The sequence below is a fragment of the Mixophyes fleayi genome, chromosome 1 (genome assembly GCF_038048845.1).
Source record: "Mixophyes fleayi isolate aMixFle1 chromosome 1, aMixFle1.hap1, whole genome shotgun sequence".
NCBI lineage: Eukaryota > Metazoa > Chordata > Amphibia > Anura > Limnodynastidae > Mixophyes > Mixophyes fleayi.
The window spans coordinates 281705005-281728775 of NC_134402.1; the positions used below are offsets into that span (position 1 = coordinate 281705005).

Here is a 23771-nt window from a genome sequence, read left to right on the forward strand (position 1 = left end):
CCTGACAACTTGTTTTTGATGTCCCCACCCTTATATTCCTCTGGAGGAATAAGGGTGTTGCCAGAAAAATAGGTGTTGTGCAAAGTGCCTTACTAGTGCAAATGTGTTCCCATCCACCAGTGCATGTTCAACAATCACCCCAGGCTCAATAGGAACAAGGAGCACGATGCTCCTCAGGTATTTCGCAACCGGCCTGATGACCATAGGACCAGATGATGGCCCATTTTCTACTGGGGGTGCCTTTAAGCCTCACTGTGTACATGGGTATCTACACCTGATCTTAGCCAAAAACGCTGAGAAGCAGCCATGCCTCACATGCATCCTGCACTTCAGAATCAATGTGTATGCCCTTTCTTGAAATCTTCTATAAGCAACTCTTTATATTTGTATATTTATATCACTGAGTTTCTGAGATTTGGATTTTCAATAAGCAGTAATTGCACATTTTGTTGGATCTCCAACAACTAACTTAAGTGTTGTTATTTAAATTCGGAATCAAATGTCTATTATATATACACAAACAGCAGCAACGTCCATTTTTTCACAGCTGATAAAGACAACGCCTACCAGAACAGACGAGTAGCATCTAGTGTTCCAAGCCTCTTTCTCAGATCACAAGCCTTAGCCAATCAAATGAAAGGAGGGAGACTTGTGATCGGCGATTTGTGAGAAGCAGTGTTGTATTAGCATATTACTGGGTGTGATCGTTGTGCTTCAGGAAATAGGTGACCGGTCATGGTAAAGAGATCCTGACCTAGCACAAGGTACAGTTTTGAAGTGTGCAAGCAGAGATACTTTATTTTTTATTGTCAAGCTGACAGATGTCTTATGGTTCCTTTTATAACACTCCGTGTATTTGTGCACTTGTGCAAAAGTAAATGTTGACCTTTATACCATGACTTTAAAGGTGAACTTGTGAAATGTGGAGCAAAGGTCATCAATTATATGTCTGTGTGCAAGTCTAACTCCCGGTATTTTAACTTCCAGATCCCTAGGCTCATAACTCAGTAACAAGCCCCTTCATCTATTGCAAACTTTGGAAGGAATTTGTGCCCTCTTATATTCATCATGCTGCCAAACACAGGGTAAGCAAACGCTGATGTAGATGGATAAATATACATTTTAGCTGAGAGTGTGTGATAGTCCAGTGTGAACTGTTGGTCTATTTATCATGGTAAATTTATTCTGAGTTTAACTGTATCAGTGAAACCTGTTTAATAAAGTGTCATTTCTACTGTATAAATATTTGCATGTTCATATCTATTTGAAAACAAAGTCTATGTGACAAATCAGGTTTTTTTTATGTTTCCACTATAATCAGAACCTCAACAAACTGACTTCTGAATGTTATTATTATAATTCATTTTTAAAGCCCCTACATTATGCACCACTATATATTCAGAGGCTCATATTTGTAACAAGTTACAAAGAAATAACTTAAAACAGGTCAAGTTGACCCATCACAAAAAAGCATACCATATAAGTGTGTGAAACAAGGTAGTGGTTAATAACTGACAGTTGCTTTCAGGAAAGGTTAGTGGCATTTTGAAGGAAAACTAGGTGAAATGACAATGAATATAGAGGAGGAAGAGAGGAATAGGTTTTTTGGAAGAAATATTATTTGTATAAATCATGTGTATTGTCTGTTGGTTTAATGTTGATAAGACAAAGAATATTTAGTAAATCAAACATTTGAGGTATTTTGCTATAGCATGGAGCGGATATCCGGAACTCATAATACATATGCAGTTTGCTTTGGCAGTCTAAACTAACCAAGTTAAACTAATGAAAGCAAATGTTTTGTTGCTTTGAGTTACTGAACATTTACATTTGTACATTTTATGAAATATAATCTACCCCCCTATATGTACCACATGAACAAGTTTGTGCATCAATAAATATCAGATGATCTGCTCTCTGAGTTCTTGCAATATGTTTGGAGTGATGTAATTAAATAGTAGTACTTTACTAGGATACAAGTGTTAAGCATATACCTTTAAAAATATGCTTCTATATAAAGAGCACTTTATTTATATAATACCATTATTTGGGTCATTAATTCCGTCCTCACTTAGAGAATATTGTTGCTTTTGCTGGTTATTGGCAGTGTAGGTTTGGGCAACACAGACAAGAATCCTACCCAACATTTCAGCTTTCATAATAAAGGTGAATAAAGAAAATGGGTAGTATATCCCTTTAGCTGTACTGCACTGTGCTATAAGTAATTTGCTCTGCATAGCATAAAATAATAGTTTGTATTTGCGGTATGATATAAAATAAAAGGAATCCTTTATATTGTCCTGCTTGGTATAATAAATGCATTTTGCTGTTCCAATATAATTATGAAAGGAGGTAGACTGCTAATCAGCAGCGATTTTGTTGATAAGCAGTGATTGTAAACTATATGGAGATGTAATTCACTAAGTTTTGTTTTTATTACAGGAGACTTGCAGGGTGTACTCTGTTTATCACTGGTGCCAGTCGTGGCATTGGAAAAGCCATTGCTTTGAAAGCTGCGAGGGATGGTGCCAATGTGGTTATAGCGTCAAAGACTGCAGAACCTCACCCTAAGCTTCCAGGAACAATCTATACTGCAGCTGAGGAAAGTATGTTACAGCATGTGCCTATTTTGTGTTTATCCATGAAAGAATTATTGGTCTCCTGGAAATACCATTTTCTCACCCATTTACACTAGTGTTTTATTCCCCCAAAAATAATTTAGCTAAGAATTTTCAGTAAATCTGTGTAGACAAAAATACATATATGAACAGATTTTTGATTGGATTAGTGTAATTTTTTTTTTAGTTTGCTGACAGTAAGCATAAATTGCACCAGCGTGCTGCTCTACTGATGCTGTTCTACTCTCTAATTGTTCTGCACAAAATGTTATTAATTAAACACAATTATTTAATGTTTAATAAATATTAGTAAACCGAATTAATCCCATGGAATTTTATTTTTTAATTTTAGTTGAAGCTGCTGGCGGAAAGGCCTTACCATGCATTGTTGATGTGAGAGATGAGAAACAAATCGGCGAGGCAGTGGAAAAGGCAGTGAGCACATTTGGAGGTATGAAATGTTTTTGGGCAATAATTCCTTTCATCAGCAGCAGCTATTTATGCAGCGGCTGCTGATCATATATGATGATATATATATTCTGCAGTGCTGTACAGAGAACGCACTCACATCAGTCCCTGCCCCATTGGAGCTTACAGTCTAAATCCCTAGCATGCACAGATACAGAGAGAGAGAGACTAGGGTCAATTTGATAGCAGCCAATTAACCTACTAGTATGTTTTTGGAGTGTGGGAGGAAACCGGAGAACCCGGAGGAAACCCGCACAACACTGGGAGAACATACAAACTCCACACAGATAGGGCCCTGGTCGGGAATTGAACTTGTGAGGCAGAAGTGCTAAGCATCATGCTGCCTTTTAAATGAAGTCCCTAAAGTGCTCTACCACGAACTATCCTTTGGACAATGTGGCTATCAATGTAAACTTTAACAGGACACCTGCAGCAAGAATGAAGCAACCTATATATTTCCCATATAATAGATATGTAATTTCATATAATATGTATTCCAAGGAAACGGATTGTTCCAGAAACAATGGGGGTCCATACTTTCCCTTAATAAAATTGTATCTTGCTAGTTAACCATTTGGCAACATTTTATTGCATTGTGTTGCCTATATCTGTGCATATCTGCCTGTTTTAGTATTCAAAAAACATAAAATAGAAATATTCAGGTTCTAATGAACCAATTAATCTTTAAATAGTGCCTATCTGAACTGCTGCTCTCAGTAGCAGGAATCTGCAGCCTGCATGAAGGTAGAAAACAACAAATGGAAAAGAGCGCTCTTTACAGATAAAATGTAAACGTATTTTATAAAACAATCGTGACTCTAGACTTACTTGACTTGTATATGTATGCCCATACATTCAAGGTATATTTATGATACCAGTTGTATATGACTTAATATGTAAATTCATATGATCCATTTGATTTATTGGTGACTCTTTAATGTTTTCCTAATGTGGGAGTGTAATCGTCCATTCAGAAGTCCCAGAAGAATGATGTAATTGATTCACACACACATAGATTTTCATAAGGATTCCAAATATAGATAGTGGCTAAATATTAGAAAGATGTTAGAATCAGTTCACATGCTCTCCAATTTGTATATAATGGGACAATCCATATGGTACTTATCTGCAACAAATACCATCCACGAGTGAAGGAACAGATTTGTAGCACAGTATTAATGTAATGCGTGTCTTAACTGTAGTAAACAATCAGACCTCTTCTTTATCTCTGGATGACTGTGGAAAGAAGTGTTATTAATTCTTTAACCCGTTTTTTTTTAACCAGCTGCCAATTGAGCTAATTTCAAATGTAGTAAAGCCGCAGTGTAAATCAAAACCATGAGGATGCACGGACAATAATTTTGCTGTAAATATGTCTGCGTCTCTGGCGAGCTTCTATGAAAATGTGGTTGGAGAAATGGGCACCACTTTTATGAGGAATCAAGAGGCCAGAATTAGCCTTGTGCAAGTTATAGCGGGCTTTTTTTTTTAAAATAAATAATACCACAAGGTATTTGGTGTGACTGGGCTGCCAGGTAAAAGGGAAGGAATGTTGGACCCTCTCTAAAGCGGGAAGTGCAAACAAGAGGTTCAGAGCCATAGATTTGGCATAATTTATTTTGAAGATGGATATTTCACCAAACGTCTTATATTCTAATATCAAAATGGTAAGGAAATTAGCAGCTTTGTTGACCATTGTTAATAAAGCATCTGCTAATCAAGCCAATTTATGTTCCCACCGCATCCCCGACACATCAGGATCGTTTCTCATAGACCTGGCTAAGGGCTCCATGCAAAGGATAAATATCAGGGGGGAAAGCAGGTAACTCTGTTGTGTCCCATTGTATAAAGAAAACATGTCAGAAATATAGCCATTGATTTTGATTCAAGCTATGGGGTCTTTATAAAGGGAAAGAATTCTATGTAAACATGCAGGACTTAGTCCTACATGCTCCAGGACCCTAGTGAGGAAATGTCATTCTACTCTCGCCTTTTCCGGGTCGGTAGACAGCAGTAAAGTAGGAGTCTGCATGCTCTTATCAGAGTACATCAAGTCCATTTTCTTTGTGGTGTTTTCTCGTGCTTCACGTCTGGAACAAATCCAACTTGGTCACATATTGTGCCTTTTCAATGCTGGATAGCGCTCATTCCAGAAGTAAAGATATTCTTGCAAGGGGTGAGCCACATTTTCGCTCTCCGATTGCTCTGCGACACCTTAACCTTCTTCTGAAGTCCTGCAGGGTTCTGTTCAGTCCCCTTGTGATGTTTACCTGTAAGACATCTTTGTCTCTTGGCTATTGTCTCGACTAGGTGTGGCTCTGAGCTGGCAGCTCCTTCCCATCGGTTTTGGTTTCTCATGTAGTGTCTAGATTCTGCGTCAACCAGTAATTGGTGGTACCATCCTTGTGTCCCCATCTTCAAAACTAAGGGAATGGCTCTTGACTTTCTTGATATGGTTCAATGTTCACAGAAGTACCTTTCCAGGTCCCAATTATGGCCCTCGGAAAACCTGTTGGTTCTCTTAGATGACAACACTTTGGCAGGAAATTCCTTCAGGCAGCTGTTACTTTTTAGGCATTCCATCCAACCCATTCAGTTGATTAGTGACATCCCACCATCTAACATTAAATACAAAAATATACCCTTAATGCAGCCCTCACTGACCTTCACTAACTGAAAGTTTGTGATCTTCTTGTCTTTTTTTTTTTTTTTCTTGTTCGTGTTTAAAATAACCATCTAACTAAAAAAAGTGTATTAAGGATATATTGGGGGCATACCTATGTAATAGACAGTAATGACAGAGGAAAGGAACCTAAGTAAGCGTTTGTGGTGTGTATGTGATGGCATATGTGGCCAAACAGCCACTTTAATCTTAATTTTTAGTTCATGAGAATTTTTAAAATGAAAACAGACGTTCTAGTCAAGTGGAAAACAACTGAGTTTATACAATTTTTTTTTTTTTTCTTGTCTTTTTAACTTCCTAGGTATAGACATCTTGGTAAACAATGCTAGTGCCATCTCCCTGACCAACACTCTGGACACTCCAATGAAGAAAGTTGATCTTATGATGGGCATCAACACCAGAGGAACATACCTCACGTATGTAGCATACGCCAAACTTTTTTTGTATGAATTTGGAATGTACCATTTTGATCCTTGGCCTGCTGTGCTGCTGTTACCTGCATAACATCTATAGGATAGAAATAGATGACCTCTGTGTACAGAAACATCTTCACTCCATGTAACACATTTGTGTTTCAGAATACTCCGAGATCTGAATATTGTCCATAAGGATGTGTAAATGAGCATTTGGATTACATTTTCTGGCAAACATATATAATACTGTTTGCAGGGCTGTAGTAATGTAGTGCTGTTATGAATTAATTTTGGCTAGGCACTGATATACACATTTAGGCTAGTTTTGTTTGTAATCCCCCACTCCTACTCTCCCTTGCCTCAGTGGTCCATGGCCATGTCCAATAGGCTGTCAGTGCTTATTCTTTACACTGCATATCTGTGTGTGTCTAGCAAAATGAAAACATGAGGCATTAGTTCATATTTTGATCAAAGGACTTAAGCCTGCATCCCAACGTCAAGGGTACCTCATTATATGCAGGTCCTACACTGACCTATATGCTTTAAACACCATTAAAATGCAGTAAAATCACCTCCCAGGTATAGGGGTTTACATCTAGCAACACACACACACCTTGTTTTTTTCTGGTTATGTCCAATATGCTGCATGTATGAAAAAACTGCTAGTAATTAAAATTAACATTGGATTTGTTTGCTGACAGGCATACTTAAGAAATACAAAATGTGAAAATATGATAAATTTGGGGCATACCCCTCTATTGCTGTTGCCCTAGGCCAAGCCCTATGTGCCTTTTCCAAAAATCCTCCCCTGAGTACAGCAATGGTTGTTTTATTGGTGTGACATGGGCACACTTCAGGTGATGTACACATGAACGCCTTCTTGCTTTTACTTTGCTTTTTATTGTCTGGATGGCAAAGTAACTCATAACATAAAGTTGCACACACTTTCCAGAGACCAACTCCCTAGACACCGGTCACTGTCTGACGACTGTCGCACTGCATAATGAAAACAGGCATGTTTAAATACTATACACTCCTCCCACAGTCCTAGTTTGATGGACAGATGACACTCCCAGCTTGCCTTTAAAAAGGAGTTCTCTGCAGGTGTTCTGTTTTGATTAGCCCACTCTGTCAGCCTACTGCTATCTGTGGAAAGAGCCACAAACCATTTCAAATCATGTAAGTTACTTTACTATTATTTTGTCACACATATGTCCTCCATCTGTATCTCTTAAACTTGGGTGCACTACTGTACAAATGTGGAACTCTGTTTGCAGCCTTTCTCTGCAGCCTGCCAGCTAAATACATAACTCCTCTTTTAGAAGCCTGTGGAAAACCACTCCCTTTGTCACACTGGATATACTGTTACTGTCATACATGTGTTTATCTGTGGATGTCATTTTGATGCTTCTTAAGGGATGATACCTTAAAGACACTAAGCCGTTTTGGTTGGAACTGGAGTGTCATATACATTGCAGTAATGGGTCTTTGACAAGTCTTGGAATCCCTAATTAAACTTGATTAAAACAGAAAAGGAGCTGAAGTCCGTTTTAATAAACCTTAAATTCTGCGGATGAAGCGTGTCTTCTTGTATGTATACATATCTATGCATAATATCAATGCAGACAGCCAACCCTCCCAGCTAACATTGTCACATTGTATTACTACCCATGGAACATGTGTTAACACCGGATATGTCCGGTAGCTAAAGATTTCCATAATACATTTACTGGCCTGGGGATCGTCTTCTGGATTTTAAGAGACAAGATTGAGTAAGTGATTAACAAACAAAAGGACATAAACTTCAAACTCCCTTTTTTGCTTAAAATTTGACTTATAAAATAATGAGCTGTAAAATGATTTTGGTGACATAACTTTGGTCATAGATTTGCTAAGCAGCCCCATATCTGACAGAGTAATGTTCACATGTTAAACAGTTACTCTTTCAAAGTGAATTTGACTACATCTTTCATTTGACAGTGTATTGTAATAAATATATTTCTATTTTATGCATATTGGGCAGAATAGGCGATTTATGTAATTATTACATAAATCCTTGTACACCAAAAATCTACTCTCCCAATAACAGTGATAACACATTTGCGGCATGTCTGACATAGTAAGACAGGGACTTCCTTAGCATAAATGGCCCCTTTGCTCTACTTGGTTAAAGTCCACAAAAAGTGGATGTACTCTTAAAACATGTGACTAAACAACTCCGCTGTACATAATGGGGAATAAAATAACCACCTATTGACTTGTGTTTTTATACTCCTTATTGTAACCACAATGAAAGCATTTGCAAAATAGTTTGCACATTGCTTTCTTCATCTGTGCTTATGGTATGCTGTTTTACAGAATCAAACAGAGGGAGTAAGAGGTGGATGTGTAAATGACATATAAATTGGGTGATATATATCATTCAAGCCTATTGTTTGTTTTTTCTTCAAGGGAAACAAAGCACTTTTTTTTTTTTTTTTTGCCAAAATAGACATTACCAGAGACGTGATGTAGATGTACTTCATGACCAATTGCACCATAGAGCAACTTGCTACATGGTAGATATCTGTTGCCACTATCAAGGTGTTTTGTTTTTTGTTTTTGTTGTTTGGAATTACACTTTTAACGTTGTTGTTTCAAACTCTATTTGAAGAGGAAACAGCATTAGAAATACAATCAACACAATAAAACAAGTAATTGTGAATACACAAAATGTCACCTCACAGTGTTCTTTTATGGTTTATGGAAAAAAAAAAGGGGGGAGGCGAGGTGGGAGAGAGGTCACAGATAGTAGGAAATGGGGGGGGGGGGGACGGGGCAGACACAAACATTGTAGAAACTAAAATAGTTAGGAAGTATGCAAAGTCATCATCTGCTGTTGTGATCAGGCATCAGCATACACATGGCTTTTACACAAGGTACACCACATCCAGCTCGGAAGATCAGGAGGCGGCCCACAGTCTAAGTGCCTGCAACAGGGGCTGGAGCTGGATATACACTTCCCACTTTCTCGAAGATACCATGGGTTCCATACCTTGTCAAATTTATGTGATTTGTCATTGAGATAATATGTAATACTCTCCATGCTTGTGATATCACAAATATAGTTCTGCTGAGCCTGTATGGAAGGGGGATTGGGGTTCTTCCAGTGATTGGCTATCAGAGATTTAGCTGCTGCCTATACTTGAGAGATGAGCCTATTAGAGGAGGCGCTCTCATCAGGTAGAGGGCGAGAGAGGAGAAACGACCAAGGATCTTTAATCACCTGTTGTTCTGAGATAGAGTTTATGAGCGTGAAGACCATGGTCCAGAAGGAAGCTACACGTGGACAATTGTACCCCTCTGGCCACATCCCCGCCAACAGCTCAGAGTAGACGTAGGAAACATTCTGAATAGCTTGGCAAGGGCATAATACCACCAGTAGATCAATTTGTAGGCATTTCTTTCAGTAATGTGGAGGTTGAGTTCCTGGCAATCCCCTTCCTAACCTCCTCCCAGCATGACTCATTTGGGTGGTGTGGGGGAGGTGTCCCCAGTTTCTATTCATGATGACCAGGGCTGGATTAAGGGAAGGAAGGCCCCCGGGCTAAGGGTACTGTGAGCCCCCTCCCCCCACTCCCTGTAGTGCTTTCCACGGCACGCTGTAATCTCCTTACTGAGGAAATCTTGTGAGACTGAGTCTATGACTCGTAGTCTCACTCTCACGAGATCTCCTCAGTAAGGAGATTACTGCACGCCGCGTAAGTACTACACTGACAGCAGGCAGCTAACAGCATAACATTTGCTGTTAGCTGCCTGCCATTCTCCTTGAACAGATAAGTCGGAGCCCGCCCCCGACCCGATGAATGCCGGTGGGCCCCCCAGCTGCCCGAGGACCCTGGGCTGTAGCCCCTTTAGCCCTATTGTTAATCCAGCTCTGATGATGACCCTGTGCATCGAAGGTGGTGTCTATCGACCAGTTATAAGTTACAGATATCAGTCCTTTGGTAAGTGGAGACTATAGACACAGGCATTCGACAAAGGCCCCTAGGGATTCAGGGGAGGGCAGGGACATAGCGAAGTGTCGGACCTGGAAATATTCAAAGAAAAGCAGGTGTAAAGGTTAAAATTTTTGATGAATATCAGACATAGATGCCCAGGTTGCATTGACAACCGGGTCCGAGACTACACGTGTCCCAGCATGGAGCCAGTGCTTAAATTGCTGAGAGGAATTACTGGGGCGAAAGAGTGAGTTGTTCCATAGAGGATTAAAGGGAAAAACGGAGGTGGACAGTTTATACCTGGACCAGAAGTGTCCCAAAGAGACAGGCAAAATTTGAGGGACTGGAGGGAGGAAGCCACAGGTGGTCTGTCTACGCCGGGAAGGCCCCAGAGTAAGGCTAGGGAGTAGACTCCCGTAAAATGAGTTTCCAGATCCACCCACACTATAGTCTTGTAGCAAACATAAGTGACCACAACCAGGTTCAGATGGGATGCCAACTAGTAAAATTTAATATCCAGAAAGCCTCTACCTCCATCGGCGCTGGGCTTCTTAAGCACTCGGAGATTCTAGAAGGTTTAACTCGCCAGACAAACTTTAGAAATGAGGCATGTTGGTCCCGAAATATGGAATACCTTCACCAGACAGTCTGGAGGAGGTACAGGTGTTTGGGGATCAGGTTCATGTTAATAGTAATGATCCTCCACAGCCACGATATCCTATAGCTCTGCCACACCTCAAAGTCCTGTTAAGTTTTTACAGGAGGGGGGGGCGGGTTCCAGTATAGCCTGTCATATGAAGTGGTGATATAAACTCTAAGGTACTTTATCCTATATAACTGCCAGTGCAGGGCAAAATTAGTTTGTAGCTTAGCTTTGAGAGGGGGGGCATGGAGGAACACGACCTCTGGCTGAAATTAATTTTGTAGCCTGACAGAAGGCCATATTCCCTATAGGGGTTTTTGAAGTGGACAATTGCAGCTGTGAACAAACAATATATCCCCTCAAAGATTTATTAATGTTCTTGTCATTTTTCACAGCTAGAACTTGATTGGTTGCTATGGCTTACAACACTTTTATCTGCAGTTATTTGTACTCCAGTTTTCATAAGTGTCCCTAATTATTTAATAATGCTGAGGTAGCCCTACACCCCCAGTTCCTCAGTTAATTTGAGCACCACTGTACACTGGTCCAGCAACAGGAATTTATTTAACCAGACTAATAAGCAAAATGGCCACTTTCACTTTACAGTAAAAAATATAACCTTAATTCTTAGAATGTTTATATCTGCTGGATAACTTGCGTTCATGAACAGTTCTAGAAAAATAAAGTGAATATTAATTGCACTGATGAACAGTGATTCCTTGTTTTGGCTAACCACAAAAAAAAAAAATTGCTGTTTAAACTGCACTGCAGAAGTAAGCTGTGCAAGCTATTCATAATAATGAATAAGTGACGTATACTGACTTACATCTAAGGCCATATTAACCTCACCAAAATGCTAAAGAATGGAAGCTTGCAAAGTGCAATGGAGACAAGAAAAGACCCATCACCCAACATGGAACTTACATTGCAGCATCCTAGGAAAAGTAAATTCATATGGAAATTAATACATTTTCGGTGATGAATGTTAAATAATGTTCAGGGAATCCCCTTTGTTATCAATAAGTGTGAATTCGGGATTGGCTTCTCGAGAATTCTCCACTAGTTTTTAGAATCCGTAATGCCCTTATTCTGGCACTGCTTATTTCAATTTGACAATGTCATTTTTTTGCTGTCCAGGAGTAGCCATAAGGTCTCTCTTAAAATGAGTCAGTTCTGTGCTATGTGTACTTGGAGACAAAAACCTGATTTTGGGTGCATGCTGCCACTTGTAGTGCCACAAGTATGTACTTTAAATGATGTCCCCATCTGGAAATATTAAGGGTTGCCACTTCATAAAAAAAATATTATTGCCCCAGTGGTAATGAAATAGTATGCCACTCTAATATATGTAAATAATTTTTTTTATTTTTTTATAATTATTAATGAAATGTGTCCTACTAATTTTATTCTTAAGACTTGTCCCCTGTGAGATAATAATTTTTGCCTCTCTTAACAAGAAACCATAATTACCGTTGACTCTTGGGCAAGTGTCTGTTTCTCTTCTCCGGCATGTTTGACTAAACCACGGGATAGGTGTTTTAAAATCAACACACATTGCCAGAGATTGGATTTGGAATGCCCAAAATGCCTAGGATAATTTATATGACAACTTTGCACATAAAATCAACTGTGATCTCAAACGATTTGCAGCGATTTCAAATCGCTGAAAAAAAAATAATCACAGCTTGATACAGTACTGCTTGATCTTTTAACAAGAGAAAATTAGTAAAACTGTGTAAGAAGAGATCGTCTACAGGCCAGTTGATTTGTGAATAGAATTCAATAACTTTAGATGTGGGACATACTTTGTCCAAAAATATGGCAGTATGAACTCTGCAACTTTTTTAAATGAGTTGTGCTGAAATGCACGATATTGCTGTTCATCCTCTAATACAACTGATATTTTACGGGATTTAGTTGGTTTTTAAATAAGGAAATAGTATTTACATGACAAAAGGGTGATGGTAGGAGATTTACTGCATTATGCATGTTGATTTTGTTGAGTGGATTTTGGCAAAAGTAGTTATCAAATGTGTGGCATGCAATCCAGTAGCTGTGACAGTGTTGTGGACACCAGCTATTTATTTCCTACTAAGAAAGAGGGTGCCACGTTTCTCAGCTGATAAAATATATATATATTTATTAATTTCTGCTAAAACTATATAGCTGTTGATATTTCTATAAAATGGAATAGAACCAGGCTGGTTTCACACCATTTTTTTTTTTTTAGCTAGACTATGCACAGTTATTGTTAATTAACCCCCAGCATAACCCTATCCATCTACCAAATAATACATCTTTTGAAGGTGCTAAATACAGTTCGCAAACAAGCCTTGTTCTTCCTAAGAAAGAAAAAAAAAAATCTTTGTAATGCGCTTTGCGATTTCAATTCAGTGTCTTTGTGTAAGAAATGTCATTAGAACACACAATGCAAAACGCTTTGACACATTTATTAAAATGATAATGCACTGAAGTGCCTTTAGTGTTTCATATGTCTCTGCATTTGCCAGCTGGGGGAACAAGGTAATATAAATAATAATAATAATAGCCACACTGTGTGCTGTATGCAGAATTTTAAAATTGGCCTAAATCAAACGGTGCCGCTATTGAATGAATGGATTTGAACAACCCTTCAGTACCGAGGGTGTTTAGCATTATTTAGTATCACAATCAATATTGAACTGGGAGAAAATGTATATAAATACGCTTTAGATAAGCATAACGAAGAATAAGTGTAATATATTCATATGAAACTATGGTGAAGCACATCCCTGCATCTTAAGAGCTGTTTTCCATTGCAAATCTCTTAAAACATAATTTTGTTAAAATGGCTGGGAGGCAGCCATTCCTACTGTATTGAATGTATTCATATAACAAATTACATGAGACGTTATATGATGCTGAATGGTAATGCAGTTGGAACATAAATAAAGAAAATAGCCTTTTAACACAAGACTATGACACGTGTAATAAAAATGTAATGGCCTGAAAAAATATCACCCTTTCAAAATATGTTATTGATTTAGAACGGTATCTTTTATAGTTGTGTTTTTTCTAGTGAGATAACCAAATATTGGATTCATAAAGTCTATCTTGGTGCAATATAAAATTACACGGGTCAACAAGTTTAGGACCAGAAAAGGAATGCAACAAATTTGTGGAGAAATGTAAAACCTTTGCATGGTAGGTGGAGGATAATGCTATCCACACACTAGGTCTGAATTATTATTATTGTTTATTTTTATAGCACCAGTCATATTCCGCAGCGCCGCAAAGAGAATATTAACCATTCACAACAGTCACTGACCCATTGGAGCTTATATTCTAAATTTCCTTCCATACAAACACTAGGGTCCATTTTGTGAGAAGCCAATTAACCTAACAGTATGTTTTGAACTGTGGGAGGAAACCAGAGCACCCAGAGGAGTCCCACGCAAATAGAGAGAACATACAGAATCTACATTTGATAGGGTCTTGGTTGGAACAAACCCTTAACACCAGCGCTGTACTAATCTCTGCCATCGTGCTGCCTATTTAGCAGCATATGTAGTGATGGATCACCAATTACACAGAATAACTGCTCAGTACAGCCACCCAATGTCCACACATGTGAGCACTGCATCTTTTGACTAAATGGGTATTGATTTGTCTGTTTTGACACTTTTAAAGTGCACAGACGAGCACAGTTTGGGCAGTTTGTTCAAACTAATGGGAAGTTTATGGGGGAGGGGCATCAACACCTGATGGAATGTGACATGAAAACTTTAGAGACATCGGGGACTTTTCAGTTTAAAAACCTGATCAAATAGATATCATTAAAGAGTTATTCTTACTAAAATGTAATTTCTAACCAACACCAGCCTTCCTAGCTAGCAACACTGAATTATGTGAAAAAAATATGTATTGGGATGTAAACACCTCTATTGGGAAGGGGGGGGTCTAGGTCTATTTTTGTAAAAATAGACCTAGAACAGCAGACACGGTTGACTTTCATGATCCAATATGGTATATTTGTGGATGGTCCTAAAGCCTATGATGAAATAAAACCATAGCTTGTATACGGTTTAACTCCTTACCTGTGCGCAGTGATCTTATGTACATTAAAGTGCCACACCATGTATACATATGGGCAGTGGACAAAATAATGGAGAAACCAATATAAAATTATTTAATACAGCACTGGGCCACCTTGTGCAGCCAGTATGGTCTGTATCCACTGTGGCATGTCTGGCGTTGTGCAGGAGGGATACAGCACCATTCTTCCACAACAGTCATTTAACTGATGCCTTGTACATGGTGCTGATAAATGCTATCTTGGGCATCATTCCAGAATATCCTATAGATGCTTTATTGGGTTAACATCTGGTGTCCCAAAAGGACGTTAGGATGGCATAATATCACGGTCCTCCTCAAGACACTAGTACCGTCAGGGAAGATACTCTGCAACATGGGGTGAAGATGATCACTCAGACCGTTAAGTAGTGATTATCATTGACTATGCCTTTTAAAGATTGACTGCTCCCATGCCAGGTAAAAACGCCCCACAATATTATTGAACCACCAGAACCCTTCACGTTTGGAAACATTCACTTAGGGCTCTAGAGCTCTTTAGGTTGGCTCTTCTGCACATGCACTTGCACATTTGTTTACAATATATACCATGTCACCTTCCTCCAATGCTCTGTAGTCCATTGCCTGTTGTCAGGTGTGATGCGTGCTTTATACACTGCAACCAGATCCTACCATGCTCTGTTGGGTTCTTGCCAGACTATTTTGAATACGTGGGTGATTGCACCTCAAATGGTTGCATTTTGCTCCAATTTCACTTCAAATTAATGCATGGATATCACATCCTGTAGTTTCTGATCGTTTTTTCCTGTGAGGTTCCAGGCTGACATCCGCAAGGAACAAATTCACACACCCAAGTATGTAGCAATCTATCACCCACTAAACCATTCTCATTATTTAAAATAAGTGTGCATTAGACTATTGCATTGCCACAAAGATCACAGACTTAAATGCACCATATATCAAACTAACTTTTGATTATCTGGGCACTTAAAAAGATTCATATATTATCTTTACTTTTTTTTTTGAGTCCAAGGAGTTTCAATACATGTTTACATATCAACCCAAAAGTAAGGACTGCAGCATTTTCATCCAAATAGATGTCATGGCCTGATCATGATCAGAAATATTTATTTTAGCCATTGTCAACAGGGATATGCAAGCATATTCTGTATATCATTTTATAAATTTACTGCAAATGCCCAGTGGTGGTATAGTCACCAATCAGCCACAACACTAAAACCACCTTCCTATTGTGTAGGCCCCATTTGTGCCACCAGAAGAGCTTTGAACCATTAAGGCATGGACTCCACAAACCTCTGACTGTGTCCTCTGGTATCTGGCACAAAGACTTTAGCAGCAGATCCTTGAAGTCCTGTAAGTTGCAAGGTGGGGCCTCCATGGCTCTGACTTGTTTTTCCAGAACATCCCACAGATGCTCGATCCGATAAAGATATTGGGAATATGAAGGCAACACCTTGAATTCTAACATGTTACTCAAGACATTCCGAAACATATTTTTCAGTGTGGCAGGGTGCATTGTCCTGCTGAAAGTGTCCACTGCGATCAGGGGTATATTTGGTCTGCAACAATGTTTAGGTAGGTGGTACATATCAAAGTAACATTAACTCCAGGACAAAGGAGAACATTGCTCAGAGCATCACACTGCCTTTGCCTCCTTGCCTTCTTCCCATAGTGTATCCTAGTGTCATCTTTTCCCCCAGGTAAATGATGTAAACACACCTGACCGTTCACATGATGTTAATGAAATTGTGATTTATAAGTTCACCTTCTTTCATTGATCCATTGTCCAGGTCTGGCGCTCATGTGCCCATTGTAGACACTTTTGGCATTGGACAGGTGTCTGCATGGCCACTCTGACTGAAAGGCGGTTATGCAGCCCCATGCACATTGAGCTGCAATGTACTGTGTGTTCTGACACCTTTGTATCATAGGCAGCATTAACTTTTTCAGCAATTTGGGCTTGGACCAGAAGGGCTAGCCTTCGCTCCCCACCGTCATCAATGAGCCTTGGGCACCCATGACCCTGTCGTCAGTTCATCGGTTGGCCTTCTTTGGACTAATTTTTGGTATGTAATAACCACTACATACCAGGAACACACCACAAGACCTGCTGTTTTGGAGATCATCTGACCCAGTCGTCTAACCATCACAATTTGGGCCTTCTCAAAGTCACACAGAGCCTTAATCTTGCTCAATTTTCTAAATATCATTTATCTAGTACATCGTTTTTAAGAATGTACTAGCAAAATGATTGCTAAAATCAGATTGATTTCTATGGGCAACACCTACAATTTCCCTTGTAATGTCAATATAAACGGGTGCCAGACCTTATATTACACAAGAAATAGAAAGCACCAAACAGTTAGGAGTATCTTAATAAAAAAATAGTTTGTGTAGAACATTAGAGCACATATACCACATGTGCATTAACACAGTTACAAGGTGAAGATTGCAAAACTCTTTTAAATTTCCATGTGGTATTTCAAAGATATTTGGGCTTCTTTCTTCATCCACGGAATCATCTGATACTCTCAAAAAATATATATTTTAAGGTTTTTCTTCTTTTTGAGGATTGTATTTAGGTTTATCGAAAATAGAGGAACTCCAAATGTGATCTTGTTTCAATAGATGATTTCTATTTATGATTTATTTTTTATTTTTAAATTTGTTCAGCTTTAGTGTTCTATTTAGAAACAAACTTCACTCTGTCACTGTTGTCTCATTCTTGATGTTAATAAAGACATTCTATTGAAGGCTTTAACATATTTATATGCCTCTTTGACAAAAAGAAGAGGATATCCTCTCTTTAAAATTAATTTTCAAACGCTTGTTACCTAGATGGTATGTTTCAAATATTCCTTCTAAGGCAATTCATTTTTCCTTTTGGAATATTTAGCAACAATGGTTGATAGTGACTACTGGAAAAACACTCTGGGCTAGATTTACTAAGCTACGGGTTTGAAAAAGTGGGGATGTTGCCCATAGCAACCAATCAGATTCTAGCTGTCATTTATTTAGTACCTTCTGCAAAATGACAGCTAGAATCTGATTGGTTGCTATAGGCAACATCCCCACTTTTTCAAACCTGCAGTTTAGTAAATCTAGCCCTCAGACTTATTTGAACTCATTTGAACCCATTTTTTATATAAATATCTGCAATAATTTGTACACACAGGGTTGAAACCAAAAAAATCACTGACATATCACTCTGGGTGAAAGATAGATTGTGATTATTAGAATTAAGAAATTATAAAACAAAACAAACAACTGTCAATACGCCCATTCCAAATAATAAACAGATTATCTATATAACGTCACAGAACACCTAGATCACTCCATGTGGGCAATCCCAGATTTATTTCTGTTCAAAGGGGTCTATATATAAATTGGTAAAGCTAGGGGCAAACCTGGTGCCCATGGAGTCCCAAGAATCTAAAAAATAATTAAATACACAATAATTATGTGCAAGTATATATGTGATGGAATCCCGAATAAAGTCATGCTGTCTCTCTTTGATCAGATTATTATCAGGCATACAAGTCGTTCTGGGATCACATTGTTCAATCAGTCACCAGATATTGCAGTATGTGTACCCAGCAGTAGTATATTTAAGAATGAAGTACCTTTTACCATTTATGTTATTGTCTAAACATTGGAGGCACCCAAATTGATGACTTAGAATTTATTGCCAAATTGAATTAAATAATCGACCCTCACAACTGAGCAATAGATAAGATTAAACATTATTATAAAATTAAACATCATTATCGCTCTATGGCATCTGACGGAAATACCCGTACATTAGACACCCACATTCTGTTAACACACATAGGTGTTCTGAAAAATTATAAAATCATTAATAGTGTTAAATCTATTAAATAGCAACACACGCCTCTAATGAATACACACAGTGGGGGCACCAACCGATTCTAAAATCCAGGGGTACTGGTCAGTGGCTAGGTATTACTCTAACCAAGGCTGCCACTCTAATTACTTTAACAAGAAACCTTTACTTATATTAAGTTAGGATTGAGAAAACCTTTAATTTCACATTAGCACACTGGGAGCAGCTAATCATTTTTTTAATAGTGTGCTTTGTGTATCTACCAGCTATGTATGCAGCTTAGAGATGTGCCTTCCATTTATATTGTTTATTAGCATTAGTTGTTTGATGTTTTGTTTGCCCTTTATCTTCCTTGTATTGTGAATTTACTTAGTGTTGAACACTTGAGCTTTCAGCAGATAAGAATAATTATTGAAATCTGCATAATAGTGTGGTCATACCTTATCTATACATAATTATCTTCATTTGTACAACAATGCCATGATTGAGATCTGATATTTGCTTGCACACATCTCAATTTCAATTACTTTCTAAAGATGCCAGGGAACACTTTGATTGTAACAATGAGTTCTCATAGATATTGACCCATCTACATTTTATGAAAAGGATGTCTTTCATTGACATTTGTGAAATATTCAGATACAATAGACAAAAAGAAGAAAGACAACTTAAAGGCACGTTACGCTTAATAAAAAAGTTGATTTTTAATTTAATAAGAAGACGCAAGAAGCCCAGTTTGCAGGTTTCGGACTTCCTTTAAAAACTCTCTAAATTCTTAAAAGGCAGTAACTTCTTTAATCCCACTGGGTATTATGAAACACATTTCAAAGCATTTGCAAGGATATAGCCTCTTTATGAAGGCTAGGAAAGCTACAAAAGGAAAAGTTGTATATATGTAAAATTTTGTTTAAACCACACCCAGGAAGAGAATATATGTGAAGGTTATAACGATGTAAATGATGGGTTTATATACATGGAGAAAAATCAGTAACGTATTGACTGGTTTGTTATAAGCAACCTAGCGAAAACAATTGTACTGAAATTTTAATAATTAGAGATTGAAAGAACAGCAAACAGAATGTGTTCCTCCTTGTGGGTGATTTTAACAAAGAAATGAATGGTTCTAGCAGTTTTCTTAAATCTACTTTTAAAAAGACCAACTAGAGTGTGAGCTCTACTGAGCTTTGTACTGTCTAATATAGTGATGGGCAACAAGCGGCCCTCTGAACCATTACCTGTGACCTCCAGCTCCTTCCTGCTCTATTGGCAAAATTTTTTTTGTTACAGTTTGTAACACTTGTTTACAATGCCTGCTGATATGTTATTACAGATTAAATGTATTGTTTTAACCTATTACTAAGATTAAGGCTAATGTGCGGCCCTTTTGAAAGTTTGAGGGCCACCCTTCATTTGAGTAATAAATTTTAAAAAATACATTTAATAAAAGAAAGAGACCCCATATCTATAATAACATATAAGCAGGTATTATTAAAAAAAAATGTTACAAACTATAACATCTGTCAATAAAGCAGCAAGGAGCTGGGGGCCACAGGTGAAGGTTAGGAAGGCTGCATGTGGCCCTAGGACTACCTGTTGCCAAACCCTAATCTATATACTTTTAATGCAGTGACTTTTAATACAACACCAATATACAAACCAGACCCCTTTCTTGTGGCTAGCATATAAAGCATACTGTTTAGTAGTACATAATGTATAGACTAATATACAAAATATGCTCTTGTATGTACCAATAGAGCTTTCCCTGTGGTCAGAATGTAAAGTAGATATCCATTACAGTAGTTAAACAAAAGCCAAGCTATCTCTGGTGGCAAATATAGAAAGCTGAGGTATATCAGTTACCAAGTATACAAAGCTGAGCCATGTTTGTGCCAGTAATACTATGCTGTGCCAATTCCAGGCTAAAGTATAAGCCCAATGAGTCTGCTGCAGTGAACTCAGTGAAGAATAAATAACTATAGTATTAATGATGGATAGTAAAGTCTGCAGTCTACAGCACAGAAATGTAGGATTTGACATTAAATAGATGTAAGTGACCTGTAAAATTTCCTATCAATCTGAAAATCATTGGCACAGTTGGGGACTCTAAACAAGCTAATCACAGACACATTAGTGGTCTCTTCATAATATACAACATTATATCAAAATCATGAGAAAAATCAATTTTGATTGAACCTGCAATCCTAAAATCTGCATAATATACTTGAACTAAATGCACCAAAAACATGAAAATAGTTGTAAAACATAGTGTCACTAGCAGCAGGAAGTTGGTGATACAGCTGAAGTGATTCTGTGGCTCTTTTGTGATAAGTTGTTGATCCTGTAACATTGGGTGAATGCAGCGTGTACTTGACATTCTGTGGCCATTTGCAGATGGCCGTCTTTTAATCTGCCTTTCCTCCATTCCATTTTCAACAGCTAAATGAAGGGAGATGAATGATTACTAGAGATCATTCATGCCTATGGGGAAGCACACATATTGTACACACAGGGCTTGTTACAAATCACATGGACAGTAGAGTAGAGCACATCCTGTTTTCCACTGTCTGTACATGCTCTTTTTCATATAGTCTGAATCTGTCACAAATGGAACTGGGAAAAGAGATGAAAAAAACTCCCAACTGTACATGGCTAAGGAATGTCAAATACACACACAAATTATCCTCTCTTTTAATCATCTGTTGTCCTTGCCATTTACTTTCATACACTTCTGTTTGATTCACAGGTCAAAAATATGCATCCCTTACTTAAAAAAAAGCAAAGTGGCACACATTCTAAATCTCAGTCCTCCACTGAACCTGAACCCAGTTTGGTTTAAGAATCACTGTGGTAAGTTGTAAAGTTTAGGATTACTGCACCATAAACTTCCGCAGCATTGTCTAAGTAGAGCATTGTATTTTCTCCCAGGCTTTTTCATAGCACTGAACTTACTGGAGGACCTTCGACTTTTTGCATGAAGTCCAGCTTGCAAGCATGGACAGATGACATATGTGCATTCTCTATGTAAAACTTGAATATGTAGCATTAAAAAGTGCTGCAGATTTCCCTGGTTGATGGATCAACCTGGAATCAGTAACTATTTAGTCTGTGAAGATTCTCAAAGCAATACATTGCCTGTGAACAAGATATTAACTTACCTAGACATCTATGTTGCATACATGTATATGTGTAGTAGTCAGTAGGTTCGTACAAGTTATCAATCAAGTGTTCAATGCCGATGTGTTCTGTTTTTCAGCATACACCATTGCAAAGTATGGAATGTCCATGTGTGTTCTTGGAATGGCTGAGGAATTTAAAGGAGAAATTGCTGTCAATGCTTTGTGGCCAAAAACAGGTGACCTTCCCCTGTTAGTTTACCCAGCACTGTATTTTCATATTATTATTGAAACAGGTCTCTTGTGCAGATATGGTGATAATTATGTTCATTGTCATTGTCTGTCTTTTCAATTAACATATCGTACAATTGCTAAATATAATCTAGAGTCAATCAACGTTGCTATTATTTCTCCGTTTTGCATGTCATAATATGAAGAAGTGCCTCATTATATCCATCAAACTCTTCATTTTTATTATATAACACTTCATTCTGTCATACACAAAAACTGAAGCGTGCTGCAATTTGAAAAGTAAAGCTATTAAAATGCGTTCTTTCCTCTTAACTTGATATATAGTCTATAAATATCTCCATCTAACTTATATGGACTTTCTTTTATGAACTTTTTGGTGAACATAAGGTAAGCTTTTAAAAATAGTGAGTAGCAGGAAGCTTATAACCCATCATAAACATTGGGAGATTTCTCTTGACATGTAAATTTCAAATGAGTATAACCTTTGATAACCTCAGCCTTCAGAGATTATCTAGTTTATTATCATATTTTAATAATGCATACATGGGATGAATCCTTCAGACCAACACTAAAGGTGGGGGAGGGGGGGCTGCTTGCAAAGGCTTACATTCTAGAGAGGTTCAGAATTGAAAATACATACAAGCTCCAAATAGAAAGCAATGAAAGCTGTAATGAATTTAACCCTACCACACACAAAGTCGTGATCTTGGTCTAGTTAGAGCATAATTCAGACCGATTTCTTGTGCATATTAAAATATTCATGTTTCGAAATGTGTGCACTAGGCTCTTTTTATTGATTAAAATGGGCTGTAACTGCAGCAATGCTGAAACAAACACTTCTTTTTAAGTTAAACAAGTTTTTACCTCTGTTCTTTCAGCATCCAACTGTAGCTTATCCATTTACAAGAGATAGTGTTTTGAAGCTTCACTTTTGTGTAGCATACTTGATTCATACATTGTATCTTTACAGATCATTCATATATTAACAAACTGATTGTTTACAGATCTAAATGTCAAATGCTGTTTAATTGCAATGCTAGTACTGCTGGCAAAATGTAATTTAGTACTGCATAGTTGATATTTAAAATGCATTGCAATAGAATTTTATGTTACCATTAACCTTCAGATTTTCAGTCACAGACAAGAATATTTTTGCTTATTCCTGTCTGTAGTTACATCCTTGCAACTTTCAGTGGGTTGTATCTTTTCACTCTTTTGTCATTAGACTATGTTGATGATTTAGAATCTTAAGTAGATTTGTGCCAGAAACTGGATGCATATAACCATCTGATGTGATTTATGCTGTTTTCGGTATGTTCTCAAAGACTGAGAATTGTGTTTTCCACTACTTTCAACAGGTATTCATACAGCTGCTATGGATATGCTGGGAGGATCTGGGGTGGAAAAACAGTGCAGGACTGCTGATATCATGGCTGATGCTGCATACTCCATTTTAACTAGGCCAAAGGACTACACTGGAAATTTTGTCATTGACGAGGAGCTACTGAAGATTGAGGGAATTAAGGATTTTGATGTCTACGCGGTATCTCCAGGTGTTTTACTTTGAGGATTTTTTTATTATTGTATAAATTAGTGTGCTATATGTTTTTACTTATAGACTGGTATCAACAAGTCATGACTCCCATTCATTGAGGCACCATTTAC

General features: G+C 37.8%; 1 protein-coding gene across 1 annotated transcript in view; it reads left to right on the forward strand.

The window, feature by feature from the left end:
- Positions 1–656: 656 nt before the first annotated feature.
- HSDL2 (hydroxysteroid dehydrogenase like 2) overlaps positions 657–23771 on the forward strand; it is a 32032-nt gene continuing 8917 nt past the window's right edge. Inside the window, exons 1-8 of the mRNA XM_075210960.1 lie at positions 657–764; positions 988–1085; positions 2443–2606; positions 2971–3069; positions 6071–6185; positions 21485–21588; positions 21995–22093; positions 23465–23659. Coding sequence (XP_075067061.1) covers positions 1069–1085; positions 2443–2606; positions 2971–3069; positions 6071–6185; positions 21485–21588; positions 21995–22093; positions 23465–23659 — 793 coding nt within the window. The 5' untranslated portion in view covers positions 657–764; positions 988–1068. The remainder of the gene's footprint in view (positions 765–987; positions 1086–2442; positions 2607–2970; positions 3070–6070; positions 6186–21484; positions 21589–21994; positions 22094–23464; positions 23660–23771) is intronic.